Below are 15,548 nucleotides of genomic sequence, written 5' to 3' on the forward strand. Positions count from 1 at the left end.
AGCGTAGTTGTAGGTAATAAGTGGGGTGGGGTAGGTACATGAGGGAGCATAGTCAAACAGGTACGTCGATAATACAAGTAATACAAATAAGCAAAGGGAAGTATGTTTGAATACGATTGCCTACATAAGGCAATATCTGAAAATCATGCTTTTAAAACAAGGAATGTATTTTTCTAAAGGTACTTAAAAATATTGTGCATATGAACTAAGATTATAAGTAAGTAATATTTTGGTACAGTTCCAGGAGGGTTGTATCAGCAAGAAATATACTATTAGAATGCACCACCTTAAGTATATCTCTGAACTGTTGCTGTGTCTGCTTCTGAAAATACTGTTGATATGGATATGTCACCCATATTCTCACCTGGAGGAGGACCTCTGCGCCTTCCGGCCTGGTCACCCCCACGCTCCTGTGCCTGCTCCCGCAGCCCCAGCCACCCGAGGGCCGCCGAGCCCACACCAGCCTCCCGCAGCCTCAGCCACCCGAGGGCCGCCAAGCCCGCTCCAGCTTTTCCCGCCACCCTAGCCCGCGGCCCCGCCCCCCCGCCAGCCGATTGGCTCTCGCTCCCGCCTCCCCGCAGACACTCCCGACCGGCTCCCTTCTTATGGGGAGCCTGACCAGAACCAGGGAGTGACCACTGCGCCTTCCGGCCTGGTCACCCCCACGCTCCTGTGCCTGCTCCCGCAGCCCCAGCCACCCGAGGGCCGCCGAGCCCACACCAGCCTCCCGCAGCCCCTGCCACCCGAGGGCCGCCGAGCCCACACCAGCCTCCCGCAGCCCCAGCCACCCGAGGGCCGCCAAGCCCGCTCCAGCTTTTCCCGCCGCCCTAGCCCGCGGCCCCGCCCCTCCGCCAGCCGATTGGCTCTCGCTCCCCGCAGACCCTCCCGACCGGCTCCCTTCTTAAGGGGAGCCTGACCAGAACCAGGGAGTGACCACTGCGCCTTCCGGCCTGGTCACCCCCACGCTCCTGTGCCTGTGCCTGCTCCCGCAGCCCCAGCCACCCGAGGGCCGCCGAGCCCACACCAGCCTCTCGCAGCCCCAGCCGATTGGCTCTCGCTCCCGCCTCCCCGCAGACCCTCCCGACCGGCTCCCTTCTTATGACGTCCCCAGAGCGACCGCGCAGCTGACGCGCGCAGCGGGAGCACAGATTGAGCGCCGAAGGTGCGCCAAAGGTAAGTCCATCTACGCCCGTCCGCGCCTGGACCGCGCCCAGTGCCAGGACACCTGGCCCCCGCAGAGGCTACCCCTCCCGCCGGACGTACGACGCCGCCACCCTCAACGCACTCCACACCGGCCGAGCCCCGGGATGCTACCGAGCCACTCCGAGACACACCCACGGACCCTTCAGCTGCCACGCCTGCAAGTTCACATGCATCCGGACCTGCACTACAACAGCACCCACCAAGCCGAACACCAGCAGCAACCACCTGAAGTGCATTCTGCTCAACACCCGCTCCGTCCACAGACACGCCGTTCAACTCTGGAACCTCCTCGACACCACATCTCCAGACGTCGCCTTCCTCACGGAAACCTGGATGAACGCCTCCTCAGCGCCCGACATCGCCATCGCCATCCCGGACGGATACAAGATCACCCGGAGGGACCGCGTCAACCAGACGGGAGGAGGCATCGCCATCCTCCACAGGAACACCATCCGCATCACGACCAACACCGACGACACCCTGACAACCGCCGAACACCTGCACTTCCAGATCCACACCGACCCCAAGACCACCCTCAGAGGCACCCTGATCTACCGTCCCCCGGGACCCCGCACACAATTCAGCGAAGACATCGCCGACTTCATCCGCCCGCACGCCCTCCCCTCCGCTGACTACATCCTCCTCGGGGACCTCAACTTCCACCTGGAGAACAACAATGACAGCAATACCACCACCCTGCTTGACAACCTCGCCAACCTCGGACTCAAGCAGCTGGTGACCACCCCCACCCACCTCGCCGGACACACACTCGATGCCGTCTTCTCATCCAGCAAAGACATCGCCTTCAGCCACGCCACCGGACTCCACTGGACGGACCACAGCTGCATCCACTTCAGCTTCAGAAGGACCACGATCCACCACCACCAGCAACAGGTTGCACGAAGAAGCTGGAACAAGATCACGGCCGACCAGCTCACCGCAGCCCTGAACCAGCACCCTCCCGCCAGCTCCGCGAACCCCAGCCAGGCCGCCGACAACCTCACGAAGTGGATCAGCAACTGCGCAGACGACCTCGCCCCACTGAGGACCCCGCCCAGCAGACCCGGCAGCAAGAAAGCATCCTGGTTCACCGACGAACTCAAGAGCTCTAAGAAGAACTGCCGAGCTCTCGAGAAAGCATGGAGAAGAGACCCAACACCGGACAACATGACCACCCTCAAGCTCGCCACTCGAAAACACCATCAACTGATTCGCGCCACCAAGAAAACAGCATTCAAGGAAAGACTGGACAACAACGCACACAACAGCAAGGAACTCTTCAACATCGTGAAAGAGCGAATAGTTTCTTACCTGTCGGTGTAGTTTTGCAGCTTGAAGATCTTTCTGGATTCACTATGCTGTGCATTATTCCGCGATCTGGTGGTTGGGTCCGGATTCGTAGTCTTTTTTCTTTTTTTTTTTTTGTAGCCCAGGTGGGCGTCGACGTCCCACCATTTGGTGCACCTTCGTGACGTCGGCACGCTTCCTGCGGAAGCTCCCACCCTTGGGCGCCATCTTCGGATTCTTTTTTCTTTTCTCCTTTGTGGTGAATCCATGGCTATGTGTATTAAACTTTCCTTCAACGTAAACTTCTTCACGTATATATGTCTTTGTTAAACGTTCCTATCTTGCTCCATGTCCTTCCACCTTCTCCAGCCTCATCTTTCTGGCGGAGGTGGGTGGGTTCGCTAGTGAATCCAGAAAGATCTTCAAGCTGCAAAACTACACCAACAGGTAAGAAACTATTCGTTTTGCAGCGTGAATCTTTCTGGATTCACTATGCTGTGCATAGATTTCGTAGCGGTTTTGTCACTCATGTGGCGGCTGGGTGGAAGATGAGCGTTGGTTGTTAAAGATATGTTGAAGCACTCTTTGGCCCACTTGTGCTTCCTTGTTCATCTGCACATCTACGCAATAGTGTTTAGTGAAAGTGTGCACTGAAGCCCATGTTGCCGCCAGGCATATGTCTTGGATGGGCGTGTTTGCCAGGAAGGCGATCGTAGCCCCTTTCTTTCTGGTTGAGTGGGCTCGTGGCCCCTCCGTGAGCTCTTCACCAGCTTGCATGTGGCAGAGCTGTATTGTTTTGGCAATCCATCTTGCTATGGTGTTCTTAGTCACTGGTCTACCCAGGAGACTCCTTGCGAAGGACACAAAGAATTGTTTTGTCTTCCTGTGTTCTTTCGTCCTTTCTATATAGTGCATTACTGCCCGCCTTGCATCCAGAGTGTGGAGCGCCCTCTCCGCGTTTGACGTGGGCTTCTGGAAGAAGCTAGGAATCTGGATACTTTGGTTCATGTGGAATTTAGATACTACCTTGGGCATGAAATGCGGGTCTGTTCATCACAACCCTGTCACTGTGTATTTGTATGTACGGTTCTTGCAGCGTCAAAGCTTGTAGCTCGCTCACTCTGCGTAGCGATGTTATTGCTACTAGAAAGGCTGTCTTCATTGTCAGCATTTGTAGTGACGCTTTATGGATGGGTTCGAACGGTGGCTTCATGAGTTCCGTCAGTACCACGTTCAAGTTCCATGCCGGCAGCGGCATCCTCTTGGGTGGCGCTATTCTCTTCGCTCCTTCCAAGAACCTTTTCACTACTCTGGAAGTGAAGAAGCTTCTCCCTGTTTCTCCTCTTGTGTATGCCACAATCGCTGCCAGGTGAACCCTCAGCGAGGACGAGCTTAGTTTGGCTTTGATCAGGTGCGTGAGGTATCTGAGTACTGTAGACTCTCTAGTCAGTTTTCTCTCCAGCTTTTTCCTATGGCACCACTGCGTGAACCTCTTCCATTTCTCCCCATAGCACTTCCGCGTGCTGGGTCTCCTTGCTTCTCTCAGCACCCGAAGTGTGCTCTCTGGTAGTTTTAGATGTGCGAACTCTAAGTCCTCAGGAGCCACGCTGACAGGCAGAGGCTTTCTGGTTCTGGGTGTAGAACTTGTCCCCCTTCCATGGAGAGAAGGTCTCTTCTTTTTGGGAACTTGTGTGCTCTGCCCTGCGACATCTCCATAATCTGAGAGTACCAAGTCTGCCTCGCCCATTGGGGAGCCACCAGGATGAGAGTCATGTTGCTCGACCTGCACTTGTTCAGGACTCTGGGGATCAGTGGCGTCGGTGGAAAAGCGTAGGCAAATTTCTTTGACCAGCTTATCCATAGGGCATTCCCATGGGACATTGGTTCCTGTTCCCTCGATGCAAAGTGTTGGCATTTTGCATTCTGGCGTGTTGCAAACAGGTCTATTGTTGGTGTGCCCCACCTCCTGAACAGGTTCTCTGTCTCTTGGTTGTTCAGTTCCCATTCGTGGGACACCGATGCTTGCCTGCTGAGCCAATCCACTTCCACATTGTCCTTCCCTGGCAGGTGTATGGCAAGCAGGTCTATCCTGAGTGGGATCGCCCATCTCCATATTTCTTGAGCCAAGCTCGACAGAGGGAATGACTGAGTCCCCCCTTGCTTGTTGATGTAAAACATCGTTGTGGTGTTGTCTGTCTGTATCATCACCCTTTTGTTGTAAAGGTGCTTTTGGAAGGCCTTGAGGGCCAGCAACACTGTTTTCAGTTCCAGGTAGTTGATGTGCTTGACCGCATCTCCTGGGTTCCACAGACCCCTCACTCTGAGCCTGTTCATATGTGCGCCCCATCCTTTCTGGGATGCGTCTGTGGTGATGGTCACAGTTGGGTCCGGTGGCGTTAGAGGCTTCCTCATCGTTATATTCTCCTTCGTCCACCATTTCATCTCCTCCTGCACATTGTGCGTAACAACCACTAGATCTTCCCAACTTCCTTCTGCTTGTGACCATTGCTGTTGCAGCCACTCCTGTAGTAGTCTCATCTTTAGCCGAACATTGGGGACCAGGTGGATGCATGACGCCATCATCCCCAAGATCTTGCTCACCGTCCTCACTGTCAGAACTTGCCCCTTCTGGTAGTGACGTTTCTCCCTCAGCAGGCTGAGTGTTCTCTTCTCGCTGGGTGTCACTCTGCATTCGACCGTGTTGATCAGGGCTCCCAGGAAGATTTTCACTTGTTCTGGGTCCATGGAGCACTTCCTCCAGTGGATGGAGAAGCCCAGGTTCGTGAGCGTTCTTGTGACCTGTTCTGCGTGGGCTTTGCATCTCGAGTAAGAGCCTGCTTTCACGAGCCAGTCGTCCAGGTAGGGGTACACGTGTATACCCTCCCTTCGTAGGTGTGCGGCCACCGCCGCAAGGCATTTGGTAAAGACCCTTGGCGCTGTCTTGAGCCCGAAAGCCAGGGTTGTGAACTGGTAGTGTTCTTTGTTCACCTTGAATCTTAACATGTGTTTGTGTTTGCTGTTCATGGGGATGTGCAGGTATGCGTCTTTTAGGTCTATCGTGGACAAGTAGTCCCCGGGCCTTATTTGTGGGATGACCTCTTGCAGGGAAGTCATCTTGAACTTTTGAGTTTTTACGTAGGTGTTCAGGAAGCGTAGGTCCAAGATGGGTCTTAGGCTTTCGTCCGCCTTTGGTACTAGGAAGTAGTTTGAGTACACCCCCTTGTTCCGTTCTCTGTGCGGGACTTGTTCTATGGCCTCTTTGAGGAGCAGTTCTTGAGCTTCCTCTTGGAGCAACTGCAGTTCTTTGCCCTTGTGACCCCTTCTCTTTGGCTTTCTGCTTGGTGGATATTTTTCCAACTCTATGCAGTATCCGTGCTGTATAATGTTTAGTATCCACTTGTCTGTGGTTATTTTTCTCCATTTGTGTAGAAAAAATCTCAACCTTCCCCCTACTGGTGTTGTGTGTTCTTTTGAGCCGTGTCCGTGTGAGCCTCCCCTTAGCTGTTGGTGCTCTCCCCCCTGAGGCTTTGGGTGGGTGAGCGCCTCCTTCTTCACGGAGTCACTTTTGGGGGGGTTGATCACCACCTCTCCGTCTCTGGCCCCGTCCGTTTCCTCTCCCTCGAAAGGACTGGCCCCTATTCTGGGAGTTCCAATTCTGCCTCTGTTGACCCTGTTGCCATTGGTTGTCACTCTGTTGACCATGGTGGTGCAACTGTTGCGAATGTGATTGCTGGTTTCCCCCTCTACCATTTGGTCTCCTTGTGGGGGTGCCTCTCCGCATCCCCCTGAATTGTAGGGCTCCCATCGATTTGGCTGTCTCATTGTCCTTCTTCAGCTGAGCCAGTTTGTCATCTACTGATGCCCCGAACAACGTCTCCCCGTTGAAGGGGGTGTTCAGGATGTTATTTTGCACTTCTGCCTTGAAGCCTGATATTCTGAGCCAGGCTTGCCTTCTCTCAGTGATGCCTATGGCCATCAGCCTGCTAGATGTTTCTGTCCCATCTAGGGCTGTCTTCAGGCATGCGTTTGCTATGTCCTTTCCCCCCTCCACGAGGTGGGCTGCCCTCTGCCTGTACTCCTCAGGCAAGTGTTTCAGCAACTGGCTCATCTCATCCCAGTGCTGATATTGGTGTCTATTCAGGAGTGCATTGGAGTTTGCCATCCTCCAATGCATAGCGGCATTCCTTTCAATTTTCCTTCCAGTGAGGTCCATCCTCCTGCTTTCCTTATCAGGTGGTGGCCCAGATGTGGTTGGCACGTTGGCCCTTCTTCTGGCCGTTGCCGCGATTATGGAGTCAGCTGCCACGGTGCCTTGGATATAAGGGGGGTCCTCGGAGGAGAACTTGTAATTCTTCTCCGTCCTCGGGGTCACTGACCTGCATGTGGCCGGTTCCTTGAAGGCTTCAGTCCCTTGGGCCGTGACGCTCTTCAGCATGGGCAGGAAGCTGCTTTTTGTCTGTGAGGGGAGCAAAGTCTCTAGCTGGAAGTCAGCTTTTGTCTGTTCCTCCTCCAACTTCACATTGTAGACTGCTCCAGCCTTCTTAACGACCTCATAGTAAGCCCCGATGTCGTCTGGTGGCGAAGGCCTCGAAGGGTATGTCTCCACAGGTTCCTCGGGGTTATCGGCCTCGAGATCCTGCCATTCTTCCTCTAGCGACGCCGAGGATTCTGAGTAGTAGCTCTCGCGGAGGTAATCTCCTTCCGAGCGGTAGAAATCCTCCTCTTCTCCCTCATCTGCGGGGTTTGGAGTTTTCGGCGGCTCCTCGGCTTCGAAGTCCTCCTGCACCTCTACCTCTTCGGCGGTCGCAGCGGTCTTCGAGGGAGTCGAGTAGGTCTTCGAGGGAATCGTATAGTTCTTCATTGTTTCCTCGAAGGCTCTCTTCCTCTGGAGCATACTCTCCATTTCGGCCTCGAGCCTTTTTCTCTTTTTCTCCATCTCTGCCGCTTGCTCGGCGTCTAGCTTTTCAGCAGGTCTCTTCGACGGTACCTTCGACGTCGAGGCCGTTCTGAGCGTCTTCTCGCTCGAGGGTCCCTTCTCGAGGGCCTGCTTCGACGACCTTTGCTTTTCGCTGGTCTTTGCCATCTGGGAGTCCTTTTCGAAGGATCCGCTGGGCCTTTCGGAGGATGCGGCTTCGGACGTCGAAACTTTCGTCGCCGGCGCTCCTTTCGAGGACTTAGCCTCTGCTTTTCGGGGTTCTCCCTCAGGCTTTTTCGGCCCTGTCTGGGTTTTCGGGGTCGTAGACTCTCCTACCTTTTTTGAAGGTCTCACATCGGTCTCTACGACCGTGAAGTCATCTGGTCCCTCAGCGATGTTCTCCTCTTCGTCGGAGGAGGCACCCAGCTGGTAGAGGCTCGGCGTGGTCCCTTTCCCTTGCATCGTGTGGTGGGCCACCCTCTGTCTCTCTCGAACTCTCAGAGTCTTCGGCGTGAAGACTGAACAGGCGTTGCAATCCTCGCTGGAGTGGTCGATCGGCAGGCAGAGGTTGCAGACCGGATGCTGGTCCTTCTGCGCGTACTTGTGGTGGCAATTACGGCAGAACTTGAATGGGGTGTTGTCCATGTGCTCGCTCAGGGGGCCCCCTGCGCTCGCTTTCTCCTTGGCCGTCGAGTACCACGAGGATTTTTCCTCTTTCTTCGTTCTGGCTCTAGGAGATCTTCTTCTCCGACTTCCCTCGGTCCTTTTTCCTCAAAAACTTGGTGTATTTCCTTCTCTTCTCCTGAAACTTCTCCGGAGCTTCATGCGACGATCCAGACCCAACGGCGGAAAAAAGAATCTGAAGATGGTGCCCAAGGGTGGGAGCTTCCGCAGGAAGCGTGCCGACGTCACGAAGGTGCACCAAATGGTGGGACGTCGACGCCCACCTGGGCTACAAAAAAAAAAAAGAGAAAAAAGACTACGAATCCGGACCCAACCACCAGATCGCGGAATAATGCACAGCATAGTGAATCCAGAAAGATTCACGCTGCAAAACTCTCCAACCCCAACGCCGGAATCAACATCACCCCATCACAAGACCTCTGCAACTCCCTCGCCTCCTACTTCCACAACAAGATCGCAGACATACACCACAGCTTCAGCACACAACCAACGCTCCCCACGACCGCACCAACGCCCCCCACCACCACACCAACGCCCCCCACCACCACCCTCAGCACCTGGACCCCAATCAACACCGAAGACACCATCCGCACAATGAACTCCATCCACTCCGGATCTCCAACCGACCCCTGCCCTCACCACGTCTTCAACAAAGCCGATGCCGCCATCGCACCCCAGCTACGGGACATCATCAACACCTCCTTCGACACCGCAACTTTCCCTGAGAGCTGGAAGCACGCCGAACTCAGCGCTCTACTAAATAAACCAACAGCAGACCCCACCGAACTCCAGAACTACGCCCCATCTCGCTCCTCCCGTTTCCAGCCAAAGTCATCGAGAAGACAGTCAACAAGCAGCTGGCCGCCTTCCTCGAGACGAATGGATCCCTCGACCCCTCACAGTCGGGCTTCAGGGCCAACCACAGCACCGAGACTGCCCTCATCGCTGCCACCGATGACATCCGTGCCCTGCTTGACCCACGGAGAAACAGCGGCCCTCATCCTCCTAGACCTCTCCGCGGCATTCGACACTGTCTGCAACCGCACCCTAGTGCAACGCCTCAGGAACGTCGGAATCCAGGAGAAGGCACTGGAATGAATCATCTCCTTCCTTGCTGGAAGAACACAGAGAGTTCGCCTACCCCCGTTCAGGTCAGAGGCCACCGAAGTCATCTGCGGCGTTCCTCAAGGCTCCTCGCTCACCCCACCCTCTTCAATGTCTACATGAGCCCCCTTGCGGCCATCGCACGCCAACACAACCTCAACATCATCTCCTACGCCGATGACACACAGCTGATCCTCTCCCTGACCAACGACCCCGCCACCGCCAGAGCCGACCTACACGAAGGGATGAAACACGTAGCCGAATGGATGATGACCAACCGCCTGAAACTGAACTCAGACAAGACGGAAGTTCTCATCCTGGGCTCCTCGCCATCCGCCTGGGACGACTCCTGGTGCCCACCCGCCCTGGGCTCCGCACCCAAACCAACAGACCACGCACGCAACCTGGGCTTCATCCTGGACTCCTCCCTCTCCATGACCAGACAAGTCAACGCCGTCTCCTCGTCTTGTTTCAACATCCTGCGCATGCTACGTAAGATCTTCCGGTGGATCCCCACCGAGACCAGGAAGACGGTCACCCAGGCCCTCGTCACCAGCCGTCTGGACTACGGCAACGCCCTCTACGCCGGAACCACGGCCAAGCTCCAGAAGAGACTCCAGCGAATCCAGAACGCCTCAGCAAGACTCATCCTCGACATCCCCAGACGAAGCCACATCTCCAGACACCTGAGAGACCTGCACTGGCTCCCGGTCAACAAGAGAATCACCTTCCGCCTCCTCACCCACGCACACAAAGCCCTGCACAAACAAGGCCCGAGTTACCTCAACAGCCGCCTCAACTTATACGCTCCCACACGCCACCTTCGATCGACCAGCCACGCCCTCGCCGCCGTCCCCCGCATCCGAAGAGCCACAACAGGAGGAAGATCCTTCTCCCACCTGGCCGCCAAGACTTGGAACTCCCTCCCGACCCACCTCCGCCTGACCCAGACCACCTCGCCTTCAGGAAGCAGCTCAAGACCTGGCTGTTCGAGCAGTAGCGGACCCCCCCCTCCCCAAGAGCCTTGAGACCCTCCGGGTGAGTAGTGCGCTATATAAATGCTATGATTGATTGATTGATTGACCTTGGCCTGGATGGCTGGAACCTACTTCTGGCATGTTCAGTATGTGTAACCAGTGCATTTAACTAGGGCTAATATATGTTTTGTATTTTTGTGTTGGGCCGTCTGTTACTAAATAGATAGACTGGTGTGCTTTTCCAGAAACTTTCCACCTTATCCTATCCCCATGATATTGTGACCAATTATGGGTTTCCTAGCTCTTCAAAGGAAGTGTCATACTGGAAATGTCACCTGGAGGGGCAGTATCAGTGAGATGATGGTCTATTCAAAGTATATCTTTAGTCAACAAACTTGTGCTTTCTAAACTAGACTGACGACTGATAAAGTGAAATCTGGAATTGCTGCTCCCCCCCCACCCATTTAGTCAGGGTTTACTATCCTTTTGATTCTGGGCATGTTATAACAGTCTGTTAGTATGCCAAGACCTCTAGTGTATAGTATTGAGCACAGTTATGTCTGTATTCTTTTTTTACATACCCTTTAAATAATGTGGGGGGGCTGATAGTAATTGGATATGATACCACAGTGGGTTAGATGGAAGCAAGGAAAGTGAGTGATATTGTGAAGTGCATTCAAGCAAAATAGCTTATAGGCACTTTGACAGATTTTATAGCACAACTCTGTATTCTCAAGTCTTCCAACATACAGCAAGTGTCATACAGTGCAGACCCAGCTGCACGTACTTCCGATATGGTTGTTAGAATGATGTAGAAAGGGACACATAGCTGCTGTTAGTAGAACAGTGGGAACCCTTCCCCCTCGCACTGTGCAGTCAAATCTCTAACATAACCCACGGACGAATTCAAAGCTGAAGAGTGACCATGCATAGGTTGTCTGATTTCATAAAAATTCTCATGTTCACACTTTCCTGAATAAAATAAGAAGGGATCATACTGCGTAAAACATGCCTTAGTAATGTATGTATGTATCACACATTTATAGAGCGCACTGCAACCCTACGGGCATCCTGGCGCTAAGACACAGTAAAGTTGGAATCATCCGCAAATGCTAGCTACCGATTACACTCTGGGGAACAACCAGGTCTTAACTTTCCTCCTAAACAACAGCAGCTCATGTGTTTGCCTCATTTCCAAGGGGAGTCTGTTCCACAGACGAGCAGCTGCCACTCCAAACGATCTCTCACCCATTGGGGTTCGCTTGAACCTCGGGATGGTTGCCAGGCTAGCTGCAGAGGATCGCAAGTTACGTACAGGGGCATACCAGCCAAACCTTCCTTGAAGTGGGTTGGGCCCTGTACCGTGAAGGCCTTAAAGGCAATAGACAGCAACTTGAACAATATCCTTTGGCTCACTGGGAGCCAGTGCAGCTCAGCTGATGCCTGGGAAGTTGATGATCCGCGCGATCTCAGTAAGACTAGCTTTGCTGCTGCCGCCTGGACACTCTGGAGCCGCGATATTAGATACTTTGGGGATTCCAGCAACAAGACATTACAGTAGTCCAGGGGGCTAAGGATGACACTCCTGACCACTGTCCCTCTAGTCTGAGGAGGTAGCAGTGGTAGAACCTTCCTGGGTCCTTTAATGAGCATACAACACTTCCTGACTACCCTATTACAGTGCGAGTCCAAGTTGAGCTTATCGTTAAAGCTAACCCCCAGATTACGCACCTTGCTCACAGGTACCAGAGGGCCATCCGTGGGGAAAGGCCAGAAATCTGATGGTAGAACTGACGGCACTCTGCCTACCTCACAGTGCAGAATCTCTGTTTTGTCGCTGTTAAATTTCAAAGCATTGTCTCTTAACCACAACACCATGTCCTGCATACACTTGTGGAAAATATCTTGGGAGTCTGCCTGATCGCCATCCAGGGACACTATCAATTGGGTGTCATCAGCATAGTTAACCACACTAACATTGTGGGCTTTGATTACATCCATAAGCGGCCACATATACACATTAAATAGTATCGGACTGATTGATGACCCCTGCGGTACCCCATGCCTGTTGTTAATAAAGTCTGACTGAAAGCGGGTAGGGCAACGGCCTGCCGTCTATCTTCCAAGTAAGACTGGAACCATTGCAGAGCCGTATTAGTCACCCTCCCCTCCTCCAGTCTCGTCAGCAGTGTGACATGGTTTACTGTGTCGAACGCGGCGGACAGGTCCAACAAGATCAGAGTTGCGGAATGTCCCCTGTCCGCCCACATCCGAAGATTATCCAGCATGGTAACCAGTGCTGTCTCGGTCCCATGTCCTGGTTGGAAACCAAACTGTTCATCTCCCAACTTAATATTGCCTTCCAGAAAGCCCGAGAGTGTGTGACTAACCAGGCGCTCCACTATCTTCACTGGATATGGCAATAGGGAGATTGGCCTATAGTTCTTGAGACAGTTGGGATCCAATGAAGGTTTTTTCAGGATGGGTGAGACCACTGCCATCTTCCAACAGGGAGGCACCACTCCACTGCTAAGTGATTGATTACATAACTGGTGAAGCAGTGGAAAAACCTTGGGACCAAGCTCTTTCCAGAATTTTTGGGGGATTGGGTCCAGCGGGGAGCCAGAGGAGACCCCCATTGCCATCTTAATAAACTCTTCTTCCGAAGGCAGTTCCCAATGGTTAAGGGTTATTTCCTGCCTCCGCGACTCAGCACCCATATCAGTGATAGACTTCTTATAAAGGGCTCTTGATGACACAAAAGAAAATGAATTGAAAATAATAGTTTCTTTATATCCTACAAATCATTATTAATTACCCTTTTTACCACATTTGATGTACGGAGGGCCAATCTTGTACTGCTAGGTTTAGAGAATAATCAGTTGGTGAATACAAAATGTTCAAGAAAAGACCCAACACATCAAAATGCACTGCAAAATTGCACGGGAGTGACCTGCAAACCTTGGAAGTATATGCTTTGGTAGTGCTTTGAATTAATTTCATTGTATTATTGCATTCTGTAAAACTCTTCACATAAGTAAATATACTTCACATGCCATTACATACACTCTTAAAGTTGGTCCTACTGGCTCAGAAATTTTCCTCATGACTTACTTCCTTGGTGAGGTGTTGGGCTGGTCTGCAGCAGTGGAAATGGAAATTAAGCGTTTTCTCTTTTTATCACCCTTTTGAGGTAGGTTTCCCTTGATTATCCTTCTCTAGCCGTACCACCATTCCGAGTTTATTCTCAAAAGAGAGAGTCCAACTTTGAAACTAAGTCCTGCAATGCTTTTGGCTTACTCCTCTTTTCTTTCCTCAGGTCATCCATCCTGTTTGAAGTTCTCATCAGAGCTGACTGTTCGAGTGAAAGCTCTAAGGTGGCAGTGTATAGAATGTAAAACGTGTAGCTCCTGCCGAGATCAAGGCAAAAATGCAGTAAGTATCAAACTTTAAAGGTCTGGCACATTGACATTGTTACAGGAGGAAAGTGAGCTATGTGGAGGTCAAATAGAGGAAACCTAGTATAGGCTGTTGATGGTATTTACTGGCACTGCAGTTTGATTGATGTTACATCTTCCTTCTGTGTAATAATCAGTACAGCCTTCAGCCCCTCTATTTTACCCATCATTTTTTATTTTCTCCAAAGTAGGTTGCTGTTTCGCTCTCCTGTCAATTTACCATTACTTGCTGGTGATAACCTAAGAGCTTTCTCCTGTTTCTCTTTCCTTCCCTATTTACTAATGCCTACTGTCCATGTATCCAGAGTTCCTGTTTCTCTTCCTACTTTTGTCTCTTACAGTAACAATGTAGGTTCAAAGTGCCCACTTATAGCCAGACAACCTAAGTCATTAGTGAGTCATCTGTCCCTCTCCTTTCAATCTCCCGCCCCTCTCCTTCTTTCAATCTCCTGCCCATGAGCTACCATTTGGAACTCCAGAGTTAAGTCATTCAGTCTCCTGTAGATGAGAGTGAGCACTTCCTTCTGCTCCTATCTTGTATTGTACTGTGAGCAGTAACAAAAACACTTTCCTTTGGAAAGGCTCATTAGTCCTCTAGCTACACATACAGCAATTCTTTTAACCAGTCCATTCTCTCATCGATGCATGCAGATTTCAATGATTCATATGTTTTAGGCACTGCATGCCGCACACTGTCAGGTTTAATGTGGCAGTGGGAAGAAGGGTGTGAGAGTTAAGACACATAAAATGAGAGCAATTGACTGAATATGGTGCAACAGTACAAGATTCTGGTGCTAGTTCCAGATCTTAACTCAAAACGGTTTTTTTAAGAAAGCATGGGCTTTAGGTCCTGCCAGAATGAATAACGCTGTTGCAATTTCTGTATTGAATGCAACTTCCTACAAATCTCTGGTCCAAGTGATGCCACTCATACACCTACAGGGTTTCTGAATGAAGGTTGCAGATGGGCTTTTGTCTTCATCACCAAATCTAAGGCCTTGTGTAGTGGTGATTAAGCTTACTTGGTGTAAAGCCTATTGTGCCATACAAGGTATCTTGAAGGCAAAACTGTGTATTAGCGAGTGTTTATGAAAGAGAATCACTGGCTGAACAGGCGCTGATACTTCAGACTTTGCATGATAGTGTCTAGAGAGATCAAAGGTTATGAAGGAATATAAAGAGTGCCCTTCCGACAAAGGCTTGTAGAGCAGCATTTGTTTAGGGGTGGTCAAGAGAACATCTATCCTGGACAGCTGACTCTGTTTTTCTCATTGTTATACATGTAGGACATAGTTGTCTTATTTATCAGACTAATTCCTAAACTCAACATAATCTCAGTATCACGTGCATTTGTTTGTATTGCCCCAGAACTGAGAATTCATGTAATAGTTCAAATAAAGCTCCTCATTTTACCTAAGTTAGTTTACAGTCTCTCTCCTGCCTACTGTTTCTCATCCTTGACTAAATATGCTTCCTTCGGACCATCCTACTTCGTCAACCTATTTGTTAAAAAAAACTCAAACTGTCCTCTAATTTTGCAGCTTATATGAACTGTGTCCCCTCTATCTTACTTTATTTTCCTACTACTTACACTCTGATGAATGATAGTAGCCTTCATTCTACCGTGTCACCTCATTACTATTTCGAACCCCCTGCTAAGCATGGTGAGTTTCAATTTCATGTTTCGTGGGATTAAGACTGAAGTCCTTGTGCAGGTTCCTTAGCCTATCTTGGCCGGGCTCAACCATTCCTTGCTTCTTCCAGCCCTTTGAGCGAATAGGTGAAGAAAACCCATGCTCATCTTTTATCTGTATCCAGGTTCCACAACAAAAGTGCTCTTATTCTTATTCACAAATACCCATACAATGGCACAGGGGGACCAGGGGTTTGACTAGTTACCTTTTGCAGCATTTCATTCTT

General features: G+C 51.5%; 1 protein-coding gene across 2 annotated transcripts in view; it reads left to right on the forward strand.

The window, feature by feature from the left end:
- Positions 1-15,548, forward strand: part of KAT6A (lysine acetyltransferase 6A) — a 1,442,101-nt gene that overhangs the window by 247,934 nt on the left and 1,178,619 nt on the right. For both annotated transcript variants that reach the window (XM_086943585.1, XM_086943586.1), the window contains exon 4: positions 13,490-13,605. In XM_086943585.1, the coding sequence (XP_086799711.1) occupies positions 13,490-13,605 (116 nt within the window). The remainder of the gene's footprint in view (positions 1-13,489; positions 13,606-15,548) is intronic.

The sequence above is a fragment of the Lissotriton vulgaris genome, chromosome 11 (assembly GCF_964263255.1).
Source record: "Lissotriton vulgaris chromosome 11, aLisVul1.2, whole genome shotgun sequence".
NCBI classification, from domain to species: domain Eukaryota; kingdom Metazoa; phylum Chordata; class Amphibia; order Caudata; family Salamandridae; genus Lissotriton; species Lissotriton vulgaris.